The sequence below is a fragment of the Talpa europaea genome (assembly GCF_964194135.1).
Source record: "Talpa europaea genome assembly, chromosome: 10".
Classification (NCBI taxonomy): Eukaryota; Metazoa; Chordata; class Mammalia; order Eulipotyphla; family Talpidae; genus Talpa; species Talpa europaea.
Window position 1 is genome coordinate 39,675,768 of NC_140077.1, and position 20,846 is coordinate 39,696,613.

Genomic DNA, 20,846 nt, shown 5'->3' on the forward strand with positions numbered 1-20,846 from the left:
GGTGGAGCTTTTCTTTTGAAGACAACTAGAGTTTCAAAAATTATTTCTTGACCAGAATCCTACTAGAAAAAAAATCCTTTAACCAGCAAATTGCTTAAGTTAATTTGCTTAAGTTCAATAAGCAAATACTCAACACGTAAGGATAACAGGCCAACTTCAATCACAACATTAAGTCTGCCTAAAGATAAGGGGCAGAAAACATCTACTTAAACTTTCTGTTCAAACAGATATATAAGGACTCTTGATTGTTCTTCCTGGCTTTCTGTAATCACAGACTTGCTCATAACAGGGAACTTTACTTTGTCAACATGTAACACAGAAAGCAAGGCATCCAGGAACAATCTAGAGGGAGAAAGCAAAGTTATTCATTTTCAACAGTTACTATACATTTAATCATGAATCCATTACACCAAGATGATCTTCATCCAATTAGTCTTTTCATTATTGCTGGTTTTGAAAATGGCCAACAATATTCATTAGGTACTGTACCATTAACATTACATTCAAAAAAAGAAAACATAGGAAACCAAATCCTCGCTCTCCTACTTTGCTGATATGCTCTGGTATTGGCCAGAGTATGGTAGTACAAAAAGAGTCTTGTGGTGATATAAAAGGCAATAAACACATCAATGGAATAATGTTCATGGGCAGCCAAAATGAAGAAGATTCCAAAGAGGTTGAGAACCCAGGATAAAGTGTGCAAGAAATTCCAGCTTCTTGGTGTATCTGGGAAAAGGACAGAAAGATCATTTTAAAACCACATTCCTTCTATGCTTCTTAGTCACATGTTTCTTAGTCTGTTTCCTCCTATGTCATACAACTTGACACCCTATAGTCGCTCAACTAGTTACCTAATGTACACAGAAATAGTAAAGATATACTTACATTCAGTGACAAAGAAATTCAGCATAGTTAGGACAACCGTGTGACCACTGAACATGTAATCTCCACAAGTGTGAACACCAGTCAGAGTCATACCAAAGCCACTCCAAATGGCAAAGGCCCGGTGTAGTTTCTCCCATACACTGCCATATATCTATAAAGAAAACTATGAATTAGTGCTTCAAATACTTAGAGCTTCTGAATACCCACTCCCATTGAAATTTAAAAGTTGAATGACTTACAAGTAAGACCTAAGTAAAATCATCAGACTTCCAGTCTAATCAATTTCAGACATCAAAAATGGGTGGTCATGTTTGGCTGTACTCAGAAATATTTTGGTATTTATATGAAATCAATATAACTCAAACTCCTCTGTTACAAGTTTCCGTAGAATCCAGTATCACATTAGCATTTCCTCAGCAGTTCTTGCCAATAAGAAATAGGTTATGACAGGGACCAATTGGTACCATTCAATATCCATTCTCCCTTTCTTCATTGGTAAAGAGAATCTCAAATTTATCTGAAGTGGCTATAAACTCAACCAAATTATTGTACTTCCCAAACTCCCTTGCAGCAAGGTGTGGCTACTGAGTAAGACATTTGTGATAAAATGTAAATGAAAGTGTAAATGATGTCTGGGCTCCAAGAAACCAATTTACAAAAATTAGTTGTGTTTCTATATGCAAACATGAGCTAAAAGAGAAAGAAAGGAAGAACACAATCCCATTAACTGCAGCAAAAAGAATTAAATACCTAGAGGTAAACTTAACAAAGAGATAAAAAGGCCCTATACAGTAAAAATTGCAAGCCATTGTTAGAAGAAACAAAAGACACAAAGAAATGGAAAGATATTCCCTACTCACAGTTTGGAAGAATTAGCATTGTTAATATGGTCATCTTAACCAAAGCAATAAACAGAAAGATTCAATGCAATCTCTATCAAGGTTTTAATTGTATTCTTCAAAGAAACAGAACATGTTACTGAAATTTATATGGAACCACAAAAAATTCTGAATAGCCAAAGGAATCCTGAAAAAATAAACACCAAAAAACAATGTGTTTTTTGTAGTGTCATGTAGTGTCATGCTCCCAGGATTCAAACTATACTACAAAGCTATAGTAATCAAAATGCTATGTGCTTTTAACAGCACAACACAGGTGAACAGAGGTAAAACTGTATTGGAGTAAGAAATGAGAACTGGGGGGCCTCCCCGGTGGCGCAGCGGTTGAGCGCTGGGTTGCGAAACTGCGCGCGGCCTCTGCGGCGCCGGTTCGATCCCCGGCTGCTCCCCGGCCACCAGAGGAGGGTCCCACATGGCGTGCAGACCTCTCCTGCCGCCCGCTGCTCCCCTCAGCAGTGTACTTCGGTCCTTCTGCCTGCTCTGCTCCCCGCTCTGGCTCTGGTGAATTCTCTCACCCTCCCGCGCTTCTGACTGCACCCAGTGCATGTATAAACAAAACAAACAAACAAACCAGCAAACAAATAAATAAAGCATGCCTCTATAAAAAAAAAAAATAAAAAAAAAAAAAGAAATGAGAACTGGGGGTTGGGAAACTAAGGGAAGAAGGATCCAACAGACTGGTGGAGGATTATAGTGCTTTGGTGGCAGGTGTGCTATGGTAGCATACATCTAAAAAGATATGAACCCATACCTCAAAATCATATACAGGGTTGTAAACCAAATTTACCTCAATACAAAAAAATAAAAAAATAAATAAAAAACAACAGATGACACCTGAAATCTACAGGAGCAAATGAAGAAAACTGTAAGGGACGAGTAAGCAGGTTTAGATAGAAAACTCTTGATAGACTTTTTATACTTTTTATATAAAGTTTATTTATATACTACAGGCATGTGAGAAAATGTTCATCATTTAGAATTTAGAATGGCTCATATCAAAACACCAGAAATAAACAAGAGTTTGTGAGAATGTGGAGAAAAATGAACCCCTTCTCACTGTTGGTTAGGAATGTAGACTGCTCTAGTCCCTATGAAAAACAGTAAGGAGGGCCTCCCCGGTGGCGCAGCGGTAGAGCACTGGGTTGCAAAGCTGCCCGCGGCCTCTGCAGCGCCGGTTCGATCCCCGGCTGCTCCCCGGCCACCAGAGGAGGGTCCCACATGGCGCGCAGACCTCTCCTGCCGCCCACTGCTCCCCTCAGCAGTGTACCTCGGTCCTTCTGCCTGCTCTGCTCCCTGCTCTGGCTCTGGTGAATTCTCTCACCCTCCCGTGCTTCTGACTGTACCCAGTGCTTGTATAAATAAATAAATAAATCTTTTAAAAAAAACAACAACAACAAAAAAAAAAACAGTAAGGAGGTTTCTGAAAACATTAAAAATACATCTGCCATATGATCCAACAATTGCACTCCTAGGTATCTACCCTAAAAATGCAAAAACACTAATTTGAAGGTATATATGCACTCATTTAAGCAATATTTACTCATTGCAGCACTATTTATGACAATCAAGTAGAGAAACAACCTAAGTGCTCAAGGACTAATGAGTGGATTAAGAAGATGTGGTGTATAAACACACAGTGAAATACTCAGCTATTAAAAAAAAAAAGGTGATATCTTGACAATTGTGACAACAAGAATGAGGGAACTGGAGGGGGTTGAGCTACTTGAAATAAGTCAGAAGGAGAAAGGCAGAAGCCAGACAATTTCACTTGTAAATGGAATATACAGAAATAAAACCACAGGGTCAGATAGAACAAAACCAATTTCGAACCCTAGAACTATAGAAAATGGAGAGAAAATGGAAAGCAGGATTTGGAGGGGGTCCAGTGAACTCTGAGTGCCTTGGTGGTAGGTGTGATGTGGTAACATACATTTGAAACAATGTGAAGTTATAACTAAATCGTTGTAATCCAATGTTACCTAAATTTAAAGAAAAAAATTCTGGGTAGTATTATTTATAAAGGAAAGAGAGAATAGCTAGGAGGAAGTCTTTTCTATTTTCTCTTTTATCCTACAACTTAAACATGATAGCTGAAGTTCTAGCAGCCATCTTGGACCATGAAGCAGTCTTCAGAAAGACAGAAGAATCATGGTTTTTTTGATTCCATAAAGTTCACAACACTTGACCTGGAGTACCTACTTTCAGACTTCTCTTATGACAGAGAATAAACCATTGTTTCTTAAACTACAACCATATAGAATACTTTGTTATTAGCAGCCCACCCAACCCTGACTTCCACATGTAAGATTAAAAAGGAAATCTATTGAGGATAAATTTGAGCAAGAGTCATAAAAAACATTTAACATAACAATACAAAAATTGCTAAAATATTATGAGCATTTACTATGTGCAAGGCATGCTGCTGAGTGCTTTGTTTATTACTGCATTTAATTTTCACAACAATACTATGAAGCAAATTAATTGTGCAAATAAGCAACTGGTTAAGAGGGGTAACATAACCAGGATGTGAACCCAGGAAATCCAATTCCGAAGACCTATGTCCTAATGATTTGACTATGTCTAATGAACAAAAGAAACAACTCTGTCAGATACCACAATTTTATCAGAAGTCTCAGCTACTGACCATACACTACACAGCTTTACTTTTCTGTCTCAGTTGAGGGCAAGTAAGGGAGAGGAATTTATTATTGGAAAAAGAAGAGAAGTTATAAACAAATACACATGGTTTGGTTGTTACATGACTTCCAATTAGAATAGGGTTTGAGATGCTACTCTTCTGGGGGATAAAAAAGGCTGGGAAGAACAGAGACTGCTAGAAAATTGTCTCAGACAGGAAACAAGTGATGCCCATGAAAAGAAAGCAATTTCTTGCTCAATTATTCAAGTTTCCCTATCCTTTCCAATTATAAATGTACCAAATATTCTCCCAGGAGGGGAAAAAAAATGAAGCACAACATGAGTAAGATGCTCTCATGATAAGGTGTAAAAATTTGTTTTAAGTGCTTTTTTCCTGAAGGGGGGGCGGGGTCCATTGCTAAATTTCAAAAACAGGTATGATTTGATTCTGTCCCCAAACCTACTTCTGGGAATTTGCTTTCAAGCAATTAATTTATTACAATGAAAGTACTTTAAGAAGCTCACAGTAAGGGATTTGAATGCTAGTTACTATCAAGTAACTTTCTATTTTTAAGGATTTTAGCAAATAATGCAGGTCAATAAGTAGGTTATATTACAGTCCAAAGCAATTAACAGTATTTAGGACAGATTTTAATAGAAACATCCATATATAAGTAACTTATAATGAAAAACAGTTATTAGAGACAGAAAAAGGACTGTCCAAACTGTAGAGGATGGTATTTATTTTTGTAGCACATGTTGCAGCCCTATGCACATATATTCTTTCTTTTTAGTAGATGACCCACAATCAAATCCCTCAGCTATGGGAAATTCTCTTTTGAATGTAGTAAGCTTACATTTTTCTTCTTTTAAATCTCTTCTAAGCAGACATTTTTAGCAAAATGTATAACAATTTTTTAAAAATTTATTTATTTATACATACAGGAGCCGGGGTGTAGGCCAGAGGTGAGGGGGAAGTGGGGCAGTGCAAGGAGTCACCAGAGACAGAGTGGGGAGCAGAAGGCGAGACCGGAGAGATGTGCTGCACTGTGTGGGTTAGCTCCCTGGTTGGGAATCGAACTAGCGCTGCAGTGGCTGTCAACAGCTTTTTAGTGCTTAACCCCTTCCACCACCAGGGAGGACCTGTATAACAATTTTAATGTGTATGTTCTAGATTGCAGAATTCCACTTCCAGGAATTTATCATAAGGAAATTATTAAGTAAAAAAGTATATATGTATAAAAATGTTTAAGATAGTACTGTTTATAAACAGTAAGATTTAGAAAGAACATAAATATGCATCATTTACAAACCAGTAAATGAAACAATGAAACAGAACACTCTGCCGTTCTTAAAAAGATAATATATATATTAGATATTTTTCACCACAAAAAAGTAAACACTATTAAATAAGCCACAGATCATTATCTGTAGTATAATCCTATCTTTTGTTTTAAAAGTATTTACCTATATACCTATATATTAAACTTATGTGAAGGCCTCCCTGGTGGCGCAAGGGGTTAAGATGCAACCTATGAAACTGTCAGCAGCCTATGCAGTACAAGATCAATCCCAAGCCAGGGAGCTACCCACATGGTGCAGCAGAACTCTCCTGGCTCGCCCTCTGCTCCCCTCAGCAGTTTGTTTCAGTCAGTCTGCCTGTTCTGTTCCCCACTCTTTCTCTGGTGAATCCTCTCACCTCACACCTCTGGCCTAGTACCCCGGTTCTTGTATGCGTAAATAAATAAATCTTAAAAAAAAAAACCAGGTGTATATGTAAGCATGCTTAAAACTAGTCTGTGGCTATATACACAACTATTAACAGAATTATTCATATGGTAGGGTGACCAAAAAAAGAAATTATATAACCTTTTACTTTTTAATTTATTTACTTTAAAACTTTTTCTATAATTTTCGCATTTTTACAGTAAGCTCACATGATTTTGTAATTGGAAAAAAAGGTTTTCCCATTTTTGGGAATAAAAGAAATAAAACATTTCCTTTACATTTAATGTCATATTAAATTTCCTCCTTTTCTTACAGGTCAGTTAAGCATTCCTAATACCAGGAGAAAGTTTTGTTGCCCTTCACCTCAGACTATTATTTTTAGCTCTTGATCTCCTTTGGCTGCTTAATCTTCCCTAGTCGGCATGTCAGCTATTGATATTACAGTAGAAGAGCTGACACTTTTTGTTTCCCACTTTACAAACAACATTAAAACAACAACAGAGGTATTAATATATACATTTGAAAATTTGGGGAAAAACAAATAAAGCATGATGGTTCAGCAAGGTAGGATAATAAATTCTTTTGTCTAAATTTAACAAGTCACAACAGTTACATTTTGTATATAAAGATGATTTTCAGGTGATTTTTTTTTAAGTATTTCATTACACTGTTTTTTTTTTTGGGTGGTTGTCTCAACCTTCATAAATGTTTCTTTTTCAAACTAACCAGAAGAGGTATGTCTAGAGTATATCTATAACAAAAAGTTATACAGTTTAATACCAAAAAACCCTGCAAAAACATTATTTACTATATTCCCCCAAAAGTAAAGTAATGATTGATGACACAATGAAAGGACCAGTCACATTATGTGGAACATCATAATGATGCTGAGGATGGGAAAAGAAAATGATAATTGAAAAACTTTTTTCTACAGTTCCACAGCATAGAACTACCACTATCAGTGTACAGAAGTTCAGAGAAGCAGATTCTGGCTTAAGATTTTTTACCAAATAGGGACTCCCTGGTGGCGCAAGGGGTTAAGCACCGCACTATGAAGCAATCCAAAGACTCTGCAGCATGAGTTCAATCCCCAGCCAGGGAGCTACCCACATGGCACAGCAGACCTCTCCTGCCTCGCCCACCACTCCCCTCAGCAGTGTATTTCAGTCAGTCTGCCTGTTATGTTCCCCGCTCTGTCTCTGGTAAATCCTCTCACCCCCCCACATCTCTGGCCTGTACCCCAGCTCTTGTATGCATAAATAAAATAAATCTTAAAAAAAAAATTACCAAATAATTTGTAGAGGCTTACTATAAATATTATATACAAAAAAGCACATTTTAATACTAAAAGCAAAGTCCTAGACCCATTGCATAAATGATGCCATTAACCCACCAAGAACAAGAAGAAAAAGCATGATAAAGAAGGTAGCAGGCTACCTTTCCAGTACACTGCAGATGCTGTCCTGGTACGGAGAGGGAAGTCACAAACATGGTAAAGCAGCGAAGCAAGAATACAGTGCCCATCAGACTACAGAGCCTTCGCAGAAGGATTGACCTGTAAACAGAGCGACCAAAAAGGAAGAAAGATCAGAAGAAAGCAAACCAAAACACGCCAGGCATGAAATGTTTACTTAAAGGGAGAGTAAGCAGGAAAGCCACTAACTAGACTCTTGGAAGAGATTGGACATCTCAAAGACCATCTAAAACTTCATTGCTGAGCCTCCCTGGTGGTGCAAGGGGTTAAGCACAGCACTATACAGCTATCCACAGCCACTGCAGCATGAGTTCGATCCCTGGCTGGCCAGAGAGTTACCCACATGGCACAGCAGACCTCTTCTGTCTCGCCCGCTGCTCCTCTCAGCAGTGTATTTCAGTCACTCTGCTTGTTCTGTTCCCAACTCTGTCTCTGGTGAATCCTCTCACCCCCTGCACCTCTGGCCTAGTACCTCAGTTCTTGTATGCATAAATAAATAAATCTAAAAAAAAAAAATCATTGCTAAATAGAATTGTCCCTAATGATGGAAATGTTTTATAATGGCATTTCCTATAACTATCTACAAGCAGTACCTGAGCACTTTAAATGTCACCAGTATAACTGAGGAAGTGAATTTTACTTTTATGACATTTTTATTAATTAAGATTAAATTGCCACATTGCATCTGCCACATTGGACATTACAGATCTAAGAGCATTACTTTATGGATAAGGAAAAGTAAGAGCTATTCAAGAGGAAAACAATTAGTATCTCATATGACTCTTAGCTTAGGGTTAGTTCAGGTGCTCATGAATTATTTATTGAATGTAAGGGAAAATAAAATGTGATTCTTAGGATTTTCTGCTCATTCATTACATTGTAATTTGGTTAATGATAGTAGATATCTAGCTTCTAACTCAAATTTAAGTTATAAAGGCATAAGTGTATTGTGTGCTTATTTTTTACTATGTTAAGCAAAATAGACTATGAAATTCTTAGGTATACATATTATGCTGTATACATTTTTAAAAAACGTTCCTTCCTCAGAAACACCACCAGACACAAGATTAGGTGTATTAGCGTATGCCCCTGGGATGAAACCTAGGAATATGCAGTTTAACAAGTGGTACAAAGACACACTTTAAGAAACACTGATTTTGGGCCTCCCCGGTGGCGCAGCGGTTGGGCGCTGGGTTGCGAAGCTGCGCGCGGCCTCTGCGGCGCCGGTTCGATCCCCGGCTGCTCCCCGGCCACAGGAGGAGGGTCCCACATGGCGTGCAGACCTCTCCTGCCGCCCGCTGCTCCCCTCAGCAGTGTACTTCGGTCCTTCTGCCTGCTCTGCTCCCCGCTCTGGCTCTGGTGAATTCTCTCACCCTCCCGCGCTTCTGACTGTACCCAGTGCATGTGTAGACAAAAGCAAACAGACAAACCAGCAAACAAATAAATAAAGCATGCCTCTATGAAAAAAAAAAAAAAAAAAAAACAATTTCATATTTAAAAAAAAAAAAAAAAAAAAAAAAAAAAAGAAACACTGATTTTTATAATTAAACATCAATACTTGCATTTAACTGGCCACCGTTATGCTTTGCTGTATGTATCAAGAATTCTTATAAGGTCAACTCTTGTTTTGAACAGTGGAAAAATTCAAATCTGTGGGTTTGTGAGAAAAATTTACGCCAGAAAGCAGTAATGATAGTATGGTTTGAAAAACATAAACCTATGGTTTTAAGCAATCCACACTTTCAAATATTGCTATAAAACAGGAGAATGAACTACAATCTGTGTGCATTTCATAGTGTGACAAGAACAATAATCATGAAACTGAACAAAGGGTCAGAGAAAAAAAGGACAAAATTAGTAGGCAAATTATATTGATAGATCTGAGACATACAGCATGGAAGGGGGCTGGAGAGGATTGCTACAAGAGAGAGAAGAGCACAAGTGACTATGGTGATGGTTCATGGGTGAGGTGGTGATGGGAGATTTATGGGGATTACACCTGAGGGAAGAAATCAAATATTGTGCAAAAATGAACAATTTAAGAAAGATAAAAAAGGGGGGGCTGCTCTGCAGGGCCTAGACAGAAAAAAAGAACAGCAGTCATCAACTTTTCCTTTCATGTCCAAAGCACTGAAACAACTGCTGCTTAGGACCCAAAGCCTATGACTATAGTTTACCTCAGGTACTCCCTGGTGAGACAAAAGGATCAAAATTCAAGAGTGTCCTTATTCCTTTTCATTGTCCAAAGACATAGTAGATCTATATATTTAACAGTTTTTAAAATTTTTTCTTCACCACACGTTATTTTTTAATCTTAAACAAGTAATTTCTGCCCATTGAAGTGGAAAAGGAGTCTCCTCTTAAGTTTCTCATGTTGGGGGCGGGGATCACTCCCTTTTTATTTCTTGCTGAAAGTACAAAAAAAGCACTCTCCCTCTTCACCAATTTTCCATTGCATCTGAACCACAATGACTAGAAATGCAGGGTATGTAAAATAACCTTTTTAAAAATGGATCTCCTCTGGGCAGAGAAAATCTTTTCCATCCAAACATTTAACCAAAGACTATCCTTGGGCGAGCTTGTATTCTTCTACAGAAAGTGACATTTTCAATTTGCTTTTTTTTTTCAGAGATTTATTTTATTTACTTATGCATACAAGAACTGGGGTGTAGTCTGGAGGTTGAGGGGTGGTGAGAGGATTCACCAGAGACAGAGTGGGAAGCAGAACAGGCAGATTGACTGAGATACACTGCTGAGGGGAGCAGCGGGTGAGACAGGGAAGGTCTGCTGTGCCATGTGGGTCAGTTCTGTGGCTGGGGATCGAACTCATGCCAAACTCATCCCACAGTGGCTGGCAATAGCTTGATAGCACTGGCACTTTAACCCCTGCAACACCAGGGAGGCCCTCAATTTGTTTCTAAAGAAAGATAAAGCTAGACTATCAAAGGCTGCTCCACAGCTGATCATCCCCATCCTCTGATCTTTCCCTGCAAAATACATTCAGAATATTGCTAAATGTGTAGGCAGTATGCCCCTAGGCTGTCTCCTTTACTGGTTAAATCCAAAACGTTTCTCTAAGTCACTATTATGCCACAATGACTAAAGAAGGAAATTAACAAAGAAATAGGAAAGGGAGAGACAAGATTTGAGGACATTTACACAAAACAGACAAAACACTTTGAGTCTTTTAAATGGAGTAAGTGAGGTACCTGTGCTTGTGAAGAAGAAGAACCAGGAGCCAAATGTAGCACAGAATCATACCACATACTTCTGTCATGGCAAAGGCCCATGGGATTCGTGGAACACTGGAAGAGGGAGGGAAAATAACATTTTACATTTATTTTTCTTTCTAATTTTTTTAAATTTACACTTTATACTGAAGAACAGTATATGCATATAAATTACATCACCCTTTTCAATAAGATATTCTTCTAACAATTTCTTAGAGGTATTTTTTTTTATTTTATTATTTATTTCTTTATTTTGTTTGTTTGTTTTTGTTTATACATGCACTGGGTACAGTCAGAAGCGCGGGAGGGTGAGAGAATTCACCAGAGCCGGGAGCAGAGCAGGCAGAAGGACTGAAGTACACTGCTGAGGGGAGCAGCGGGCGGCAGGAGAGGTCTGCGCGCCATGTGGGACCCTCCTCTGGTGGCAGGGGAGCGGCCGGGGAGCAGCCGGGGATCGAACCAGCACCGCAGAGGCCGCGGGCAGCTTCACAACCCAGTGCTCAACCGCTGCGCCACCAAGGAGGCCCCCTCTTCTAACAATTTCTTTCTGTAATATGTCTTTTGAGAGACGGTATTTGGAGAAACTGGGGGAAAAAAGTACTCTGTGTATCAGAACCTGTTAGTTGTTTGTGATACCCATCCTGAGTCTATGTAAAGTAACAACCTTTTCTCCCTTAGTAGAGTATGGGAGACTTAGACTACCACAAAAGAAACTGGGAGGAAAGCTCGCTTTTTGTATGATGTGCTCACTTCAGGATCCAGACAAGCAGAACTTGAACTTGATTCTTGTTTTAGAAGCACTAGAGTTTTTGTTTTGCTTTAATCCTTTATTACTGTTCTTTGTGGTTTCCTGTTCTCTTTACCTTTTCTATTGATTCCTCTTTCCTTGCCAAATTCACAGCTCCTATAGATACCCACTAGTAAAAGGCACATGGCATTTCTCAATTTAAAAAAGAAGAAATGCAAATGGCTAACAGGCATATGAAAAAATGTTCAACATCACTTATTATCAGGGAAAAGCAAATCAAAACCACAATGAGATACCATCTCACACCAGTGAGAATGGCCCATATTAAAAAAAAAACAAAAAAAAAAAAACTGGAAACAACGAATGCTGGTAAGATGTGGGGAAATAGGAAGCCTCTTACAGTGTTAGTGTAAATGCAAACTGGTGTTTAGCGGAGGTTCCTCAAAGCACTATAAATGAATCTACCAAGTGATCCAGCAGTACCACACCTAGGAATCTACCCAAAGGACGCAAAAACCTGCACACCTATCTTTATTGCAGCACTGGTCACAACAGCCAAGATAAGGAAACAGCACAAATGCCCCCAAACAGGTGAATGGATCAAAAAGCTGTATTATATATACACAAAGGAATACTACTCAGTGATGAAAAAAGATAAACTCATTCCAGTTGCAACAACCTGGATGGAACTGGAAAGTTTTATGCTAAGCGAAATAAGTCAGAAGGAAAAAGATAAATATAGGATGGTTTCACTTATATGCTGAATACAGAGAAACTAAACAAAAGGTCAAGAAAAAGACAAAAATTGCAAGACAAGGCATACAGCAAGGGAAGGGAAGGGAGAGATGTCAAAATGGGGGAGGGAAGAGTGCAAGAGAACACGGTGATGGTTCGCAGGGTATATGGTAGTGGGAAAACCAGGGGCTCTACACCTGAGGGAGAAACTACTGTACACAAATGAACAACAATGTAAGAAAAATAAATAAATTTAGTGGAGGGGGAAAGGAAAGAAAGAGAGAGAGAGAGAGAGAGAGAGAAGGGAAATGAAGGAAGAGAGGGAAAAGATGTAAATGAAAAAATCCAAAAAGGTCACCTCTGAGTAATAGGATTGTGGATGTTTTTAATCTTAGTACATTTTCATTAAAAACATTTATACAATGCCATGTTATTAACAGCTAAGTATAAAGGTATTTTGAAAAAGAAAACATGAAATTTGAATTAATAGTACTAACAGTTTAAACTTTTATGGAGTAACTGAAGAGAGTCAATCATCTTCATTCAGGGACTCATCTTTTACCCATTAACCTCAGAAAAAAAGACTCACCTAATGTCTGACATTATTGGGGAAGTGGTTATTTCAACATAACAGAATATTTCAGTCTAAAGAAAGACTCCTTTAAATAACGTCTAAAAATATAAACTTGTTAAGATGAACATTACAAAAACCCAATGATATATATTTGATAGATTTTATAACGCTTATGATGAAATGTCTTCTTCTCTACTGCAAACCTAAACCTAATTTCTGATCTCCAAAAGCAATCATTTTCACTCTTCTAGCTATTTTATTTGGCATTAATATAACCACACACATGTGCACACATACCCTCTCTTTTCCCCACGCTCTCAATATTATTTCACAATTTTAAGATAACTTTTGGCTTTCACTTAATATATATTATACTTATCATCCATAGCTAAGTCTGTAGAGGGTGATTAACTCAAAATTCTCTATTCTTTTTCAGTTTGCTGTTTCTTATGTGACTAATACCAATTCAATCATCAAATTACTTTTATCAATTTCAACTTTACTTCGGGAGAAATCTTCCACAGAGCTATTCCCCCTTATTCCAATTTAGAATGATTGTATTTTCTTGTGCCGAGGCGTAAGTATATCTTGGAATAAAATGTAACCATCCTCATGGGAATCCCTGTCTACACTAAATTATCGGTTTCCTGATTTCCACACCTCCTCTTTCTCAGCTTACTTCTTAGTTTTGATGGTACATATTCCTCTAGTTGTTTTCTGAGAAAGATAGGTTGAATGATAACCTTGTTTTTGATGTCAGATTTAATGCGATTTATACCCTTTTTAGCCATACAGTTTGCTGAGATTTGACAAACATATTCAGTGTGTGGCCAGCACCAAAATTAAGATCAACAGAACAATTCCATCATCCCAACGATTTCCTTGTACCCCTTTGTAGTCAATCCCCTTCCTTACTCCCAACCTGGGGCAACCACTGATCTAATTTCTTAATTTTTTTAATAGCTCCTTGCAGGAAAGCATATAAATAGATTCATACAATATTTACCTACCTTTTGTATTGTATAATAATCATACATATACCTAGTCATACATTCCAAAGTCATCCATGTTACTTCATGTGTAATTCTATCAATTCTTTCTAAGTCCTAGATCCATTCACTAGTTGGTGAGTATTTAGGTCTATTTCTAATATGGAATGAGATTGAATAAAGACCACAAACAGGTTTTTGCATGAACATACCTTCATTTCACTTGGGTAAATACCTAGAGCAGTAGAATTCTTGAGTCCTCTATTAAGTGGATGCTTATCAAGTTGTTTTCAAAGGAGTTGTACCACTTAACATTTCTATTATGTAGTAAGAGTAATAATTACTCAGCATTCTCATCAGGACTAGGTATTGTTGTGTTTTTTTTTTCCATTTTAGCAATTCTAGTATGTGACGGGTTGGAGAGAAAAGAATTTGAGACTTACACATTTAAACATATCCGTATCTGCCTTATGTCTAACTGAGAGCTTGCATGGAGAATTCTCAGTTATACTTTATTTTTTCTCAGAATGTTGAAGATATTATTCCTCTACCTTCTAACTTCCGTTGCTCCTAAGAAGCTTGAACCTATTTGGATTCTAATCTATATATCATTTGTTTTCTCTTAAGTTTTTAGGATCTTCTGTTTATCTCCACTGTTCTGCAATTTCACTATTATAGAACGTGGAGTTGTTCAACTTTAATGTATTGTTCCTCCTCTTCCTTTCAACCTGTAAAGTCATATCCTTTAGTTTTTCAAAACTTCCTCTATAATGTAATGTATGTAACAGCTTCCCCTTCATTTGCTATTTGTTCATTGTTGGACTAACTGAATTGATTTAATTTTTTTCTTCTCTACGTTTCATCTCTGATCTACATTTTATATAACTTCATCAAATCTATATTCCAATTATCCTGCTGGGTTTTAAATTTCTACTCTGTTTTTCATTTCCCCAAAATTTTTATGCCTCACTTTTTTAAGCACTTTGTTAATTTAAATGGATATCTAATTGCAAACTACTTTTAGGTATACAACATGACTCATTTGAAATCATTGAGAAAGATTATAAATATATTACTCTTAACAATTTTCAAATATGTGATACAATATTATTGCCGGTAAGAGTCCATGCTGTGCATTACACCACTTGATTTACTTACTTTTATAATGGCAGAATTTGTATCTCTTTGATCCCCAACAGTTTTCCGTCCTCTATATTTTTCCCTTTTTACAGCCTCATAGAATGCAACTTCTCTTATCTCTCTGACAATATTTTTTATTAAGTATTCTTCTGGTCCCTATTGTGTTTCCCAGCTCCCTTTCTCTGTGTTGGTCTGTTTATTCCCAAATGTCTCGTGATACCTGACTGACCATTCATATTAGACAGTGAAGTACTGAAAAAATAATTGGACAACCCGTGCATGAACAGAGCAGCTTGTCAAATTGTATATTTCACTGCAGAATGATTGGGCATAAGTCTGACTAATTAGATTGGGATATCTACCTTAATACAGCATCTACAGTCTTTTACTCTTATAATTGTTTTACCTGTTTAGAAGATTGGGATTGGGTGGCAATGGGAATGGGAAATGAGACTTACTTCTTAAGGAAAGCAGTTGTCAGTCTCAGTGATCAGTAAGCAGACTTACAATTAATCATCTTGAAAACATGTACTTTTATTCTCCTCTGGGCATGAGAACATGGGCATGGTGTCCTGAAGTCCAGAGTCCCCTTACATTCAACTACTATGAAGAAAATACAACCTGTCTTCTGTTGGACCTGTGCAGATCTGACAGTTTGTTGTTTTTTTTTTTTTTAAAGATTTATTTATTTATACAAGCACTGGGTACAGTAGGAAGTGCGGGAGGGTGAGAGAATTCACCAGAGCCAGAGCGGGGAACAGAACAGGCAGATGGACCAAAATACACTGCTGAGGGGAGCGCGCCATGTGGTACCCTCGCCGGTGGCCGGGGATCGAACCGCCGCTGCAGAGGCTGTGGGTAGCTTCGCAGCCCAGCGCTCAACCGCTGCACCACCAGGGGAGGCCCTGAAAGCTTCTTAAAATCAACTTTCAACCAATTCTTTCATATTTAGCATCTAACTTTACCTGAGCCTAGAGTTATTGTTTGCTGCCTGTTTTGAGTTTAGTTCTATTGTACCTATATAAATTTACCTCTTGAACACTGCTAGCCTGCCAATCTCACAACAAGCACTTAACTTTCTATTTACAAAACTCACGCTGTCACAGTTTTTGCCTTCATGGGACATATGGTGTCTCCCACCCACCACATGCACACTTTTCACTCTCATTTTGGTGGAATGTTGTGAGGAAACTCTGAAATGGGCACTTAGTATCTCATTTATTTTGATGTATTTCTAAAATGCATTACACATGAACTTTTTTCTGGATAGAATTTTCTTGGGTAATTCAGAATCATTAGTGTGAATAAGGATTATTACACTGAACAAGGTAATGACCTCAGGGACTACTGAGAAATGAAAGGCAGTTAAGCCCCAGATTAATATAGTTTTGCCATTATTTATGTTTGCTAATTGGGTCTGCCTCCAGGAGCATCTCTATCTCCTTCGAATTTTCTGCTTATGACACACTGAAGATCTTGGCGTTGTGTCAACTAAAGCTTCAGAAGCAAAAATAAGCAGGAAAGCAGATAGGAATATTCCCAGGGGACAAGCACAGAGTAAAGAGGAAATGAGATGAGGAAGGCAAGGAAGCAAGGCAAGGGTGAGGCATCAAACAAAGCCCTGTGGGGAACTCAGGCAAAGGTAACTTTGGTTCAGTTATGTGGGGAATTTGGGTGATAGTAACATTCTAACCTAAAAGTTGTCTCAATTAGGGTGAAGAGAAATGAAATATTTATACACCTCATCAACCTACTAAGGGATGTAAATTTCCAGGTATTTTTGGCTCTTCTTCCAAGCAGGCAAAGTGTGTTCCAGTAGCCCAAGAGCTCCAACAAAAAGACAATTGTTGAATGTTGGAAATAACAGTGTAAAGGACAATGGAAAAGAGATACAAAAGGATATAGGAAGAAAACTGTCAGGCACTTGCTACCATTCTTTTAGGAATAAAGTTTAGGTACTAAAGAGTAGTGGGTGGCAATGTAGAGTTAGACGAATTTTGGTTTCAAATCCCCACTGTAAATGGAAAACATGTTTAAACAAAACTTTGTACACCAATATTGGGAACACACATTATTAATAGCAGTCCCTAAGTAGAAACAACGCAACACATTTATAAGCTAATGAAAAAGTAAAATGTAGTATTATTTCATTCAATGAAACAGTACTCTGTAACAAAAAGGAATGGGGAAAAAAATACATGTTGCTAAATGGGAAAAAAATTTGGGGGGGCCATTCTTGTACAGAGGAGATAGCCATGTTAATCTTCTCTGTATCAATCCAATTTCAGTATTTTTAGTATTTAAGTATCAATCCAATTTTAAGTATTTGTACTGATGATGCAAGCACTATATGAATACTCTTGAAGATATTATCTAAATGAAAGAAACTAAACACAAATGAAGTCACATGTTCTGATTCCATTTATAAGAAATATCCAGAATGGGCAATCCGCAGAAAGAGAAAGTAAATTACTGATTGCCAGGATCTGGAGGAGGAGGAGGCAATGGGTATAACTAATAATGGATAAGAGTTTCTTTTGGGGGAGATGAAATTATTTTGGAATTACGGTGATCATCGCACAACTTTGTAGATATACTAAATGCAAATGAATTATGCACTTTAAAATCAGATCTTCATTGCTTTTTCAGACCATCTTCTTTCTATTCTCCCATTATGCCTTGTTACAGAGCCATTCTACAGAATCTCAACATCCATTTTCAAGAATTTAGCCTCTGGTTCACTGTCATTGTTTCAAAAACTTTTGTAATATGTGTTGTCACTCATTTCTCTTTTTACTCCTCCTTTTATCCATGTCTTTTATTCTACTTCAGTGAACCAAATCCATGGCTATAACCTGGACCTTGTCATTACTAAGATAACACCTCATAATTTCAAGAATCCTATGCTAATCAACTCTGTCTTTCCATCTTACTCCTTATACTCCAAGTTCAATAATTCTAAAACCTAAAATACATTGCTCTTATAACATTTTCACTGCTCTTCACATACCTCACATCCCTCCCTTATGCAATGAGTTCATGGTCAGTTATTATAATCTCTCCCTTGCCCTTATTCCTTATTAACTGGACAAAACTTCAACCGTTCTCCATTCCTGTTATTTGCAGTTGAGTGTACAAAACGTACAAATATGACTACTAACTTGAAGAAGAACTTTAGTGCTGCCACACCACACAAGTCAATTCACTTTCCCAGATGACTATTTTATATTTCATTTTCTCTTCCCATGCTCTGTTCATAGAAGAAATAAAAACAATCAGGAAATTACTTCCCTGTGTACCACTGTCACATCTAGCACCTTCTACCATTATATTTTCATATTTTCTACCTTTCCCTCTGTTGTGATGAGCATTGCATGCACCTAGAGGCCAGTTCTCTCCCATCTATTAGATTTCATCCCTTTTCATCCTCCCAAAGGCATGACTACAACAACTACATCCTGTCTTTCCTCAAACATCACTCCTCTCCCCCCAATTTGGGTCATCCCTATTATCAATACAATAAACATGATATAATATACTTACTCCCCTCAACCCTATCCCCACCCCTACCCAAAACCCCACAGTGATTCCATATCCATTCTCTCTCTCCCCAAGCTCCAGCTTCACTTCTCTGCTGCCTTGCAGGAAGACTTGTAAGACCTGATAGTTTCCAATGTCTCTCTTTCCATTTGCCTTCTCATCGTCTCCTCACCCATTTTTTTTTACTTTTAAAATTGTGATCTTACTAAAGAAATGTTGAAAGAATAAACACTTTATATTCTTTACCTAAATCCATAAATCGTTTACAATAATTAACATTTGGCCACATTTGCTTTATTTCACTTTTTGTACATACCAACATATGCATACACACATGCTCTTTAGAAGAATGAACCCCCCAAAGTAAGTTGCAGATGATGATCCTTAACGCTAACTATTTCAATTTATGTATTCCCTAAGAACAAAATACACTATTAAACCCAGGAAACTGTTAGCATTGACTTATATGATTATTTAATATGCAGTTCATATTCAAATTTTCCTAATTGTCTCCGAAATGTCCTTTATAACAGTGCTTTTGTTTTTGGCTTGATAAAGGAGTCAATTAAAGTTCATGCATTGTTCTTGCTATGACTCTTCAATTTCCCTTGCAATTTCCCCTGGCTGGCTTACTTCTGCCATGACACTGACATTTATGAAAAGTCCAGATCACTTGTCTTATAGAATGTTCCATGTTCTGAATTTGTCTGAATATTTCCTCATGAGTAGATTTAGGTTAATCTTTTTGGGGGAGGGGGACAGGGAAGACTGTTACCATAGGTAATGTGAATATAACATCTAATGCACATAACCAGTTTGTCTCACTGTGATACTACTTTTGATCATCTGGTTAAAATGCTGGATTGTCAATTTGACAAAATTCAATACCCATTTATAATAAAAACTCTCAATAAAGGACACATAAAAGGAGAGTATCACAATATAATAAAACCCATATATAACAAATCCACAGGCAGCATTATATTCAAAGGTGAAAATTGAAAGCTTTTGCTCTAAGATCAGGAACAAAATGAGCATGCTCACTAACACATTATCCAACATAATATTAAAAATCATAGAACAATTAGATAAAAAAAGAAATAAAAAATTCCATTTACAGTTGCACCAATAAAATACCTAGGATTTATTTTAACTAAAGAGGTAAAAGACCTCTATAAGCCACTACTGGAAGAAACTGAAGAAACTGAAAGATAATCCCGTGCTTGCAGATTGAAAGAATCAAAATAGTTAAAATGGCCATTTTACCTAAAGCGATATACAATGCAATCCCTTTGAAAATTCCAATGGTATCCTTCAGAGAAATAAAACCAAAAAAAAAAAAAAAAATCATAAAATTTATTTGGAAACATAAGACTCAAGAGCCAAAATAATCCTAAGAATGAAGAACCAAGTGGAGGTGTCATGTCCCCAACTTCAAACTATTCTACAAAATGATAATAATCAAAAAAGCATGGTTTTAGAATAAAAACACACAGAACAGTGAACTGAACTGAGAGAACATAAATAAACCCACAGATATGTGACAAATACTTTATGAGAAAGGAGCTAAGAACCTAAAATGTAACAAGGTAAGTTTCGTGTTGGGAAAACTGGACAGACTCAGAAAAAGAATGAAACTACACTACAACCTTATACCATACACTAAAATAAACTCGAAATGGACTAAACACTTGACTGTAAGACCTGAAACCATAAAACACATGGGAGAAAACACAGATAAGTTCTTTAACATCAACTGTGGCAGTATCTTTGTGGATGTCTCTAACAAGGGAAACAAAGCAAAAGTACATGAGACTAAAAATTAAAAAGTTTCTGCACAGTGAAAGAAATCATAATTAAAACAAAAAGGAAATCCACTGAATAACATATCAGCAAATCATATACAGAGAAGGGGTTATTAGCTATAATATATAAAAAATTCATAAAATTGAACAATAAAAAGTAACCAGATTAAAAAACAGAAAAGACATTGAGATACCAACAGGCACATGAAGACAATCATCATCTCATTACTAGGGAGAAGCAAATAAAAACCACAATAAGGTATCACCCCATACCCAAGAGAATGGTTACTGTCATAAATAAAGGGAACCTTTGTACACTGTAGAAATATAAACTGGTATCATCATCATGGAAAACAGTGTGAAGATTACACAAAAACTTAAGATAACCATCATATTTATTCCACTTCTGGATATTTACCAAAAAAATCCAAAACACTAATTTGAAGAGATATATGTACCCCC

General features: G+C 37.1%; 1 protein-coding gene across 2 annotated transcripts in view; it reads right to left on the reverse strand.

The window, feature by feature from the left end:
- Positions 1 to 421: 421 nt before the first annotated feature.
- The window catches only part of SAMD8 (sterile alpha motif domain containing 8), a gene marked incomplete at both ends in the record, with an annotated part of 57,457 nt that continues 37,032 nt past the window's right edge, over positions 422 to 20,846 (reverse strand). For both annotated transcript variants that reach the window (XM_084245262.1, XM_084245263.1), the window contains 4 exons: positions 422 to 726; positions 886 to 1,036; positions 7,587 to 7,704; positions 10,833 to 10,928. In XM_084245262.1, the coding sequence (XP_084101388.1) occupies positions 422 to 726; positions 886 to 1,036; positions 7,587 to 7,704; positions 10,833 to 10,928 (670 nt within the window). The remainder of the gene's footprint in view (positions 727 to 885; positions 1,037 to 7,586; positions 7,705 to 10,832; positions 10,929 to 20,846) is intronic.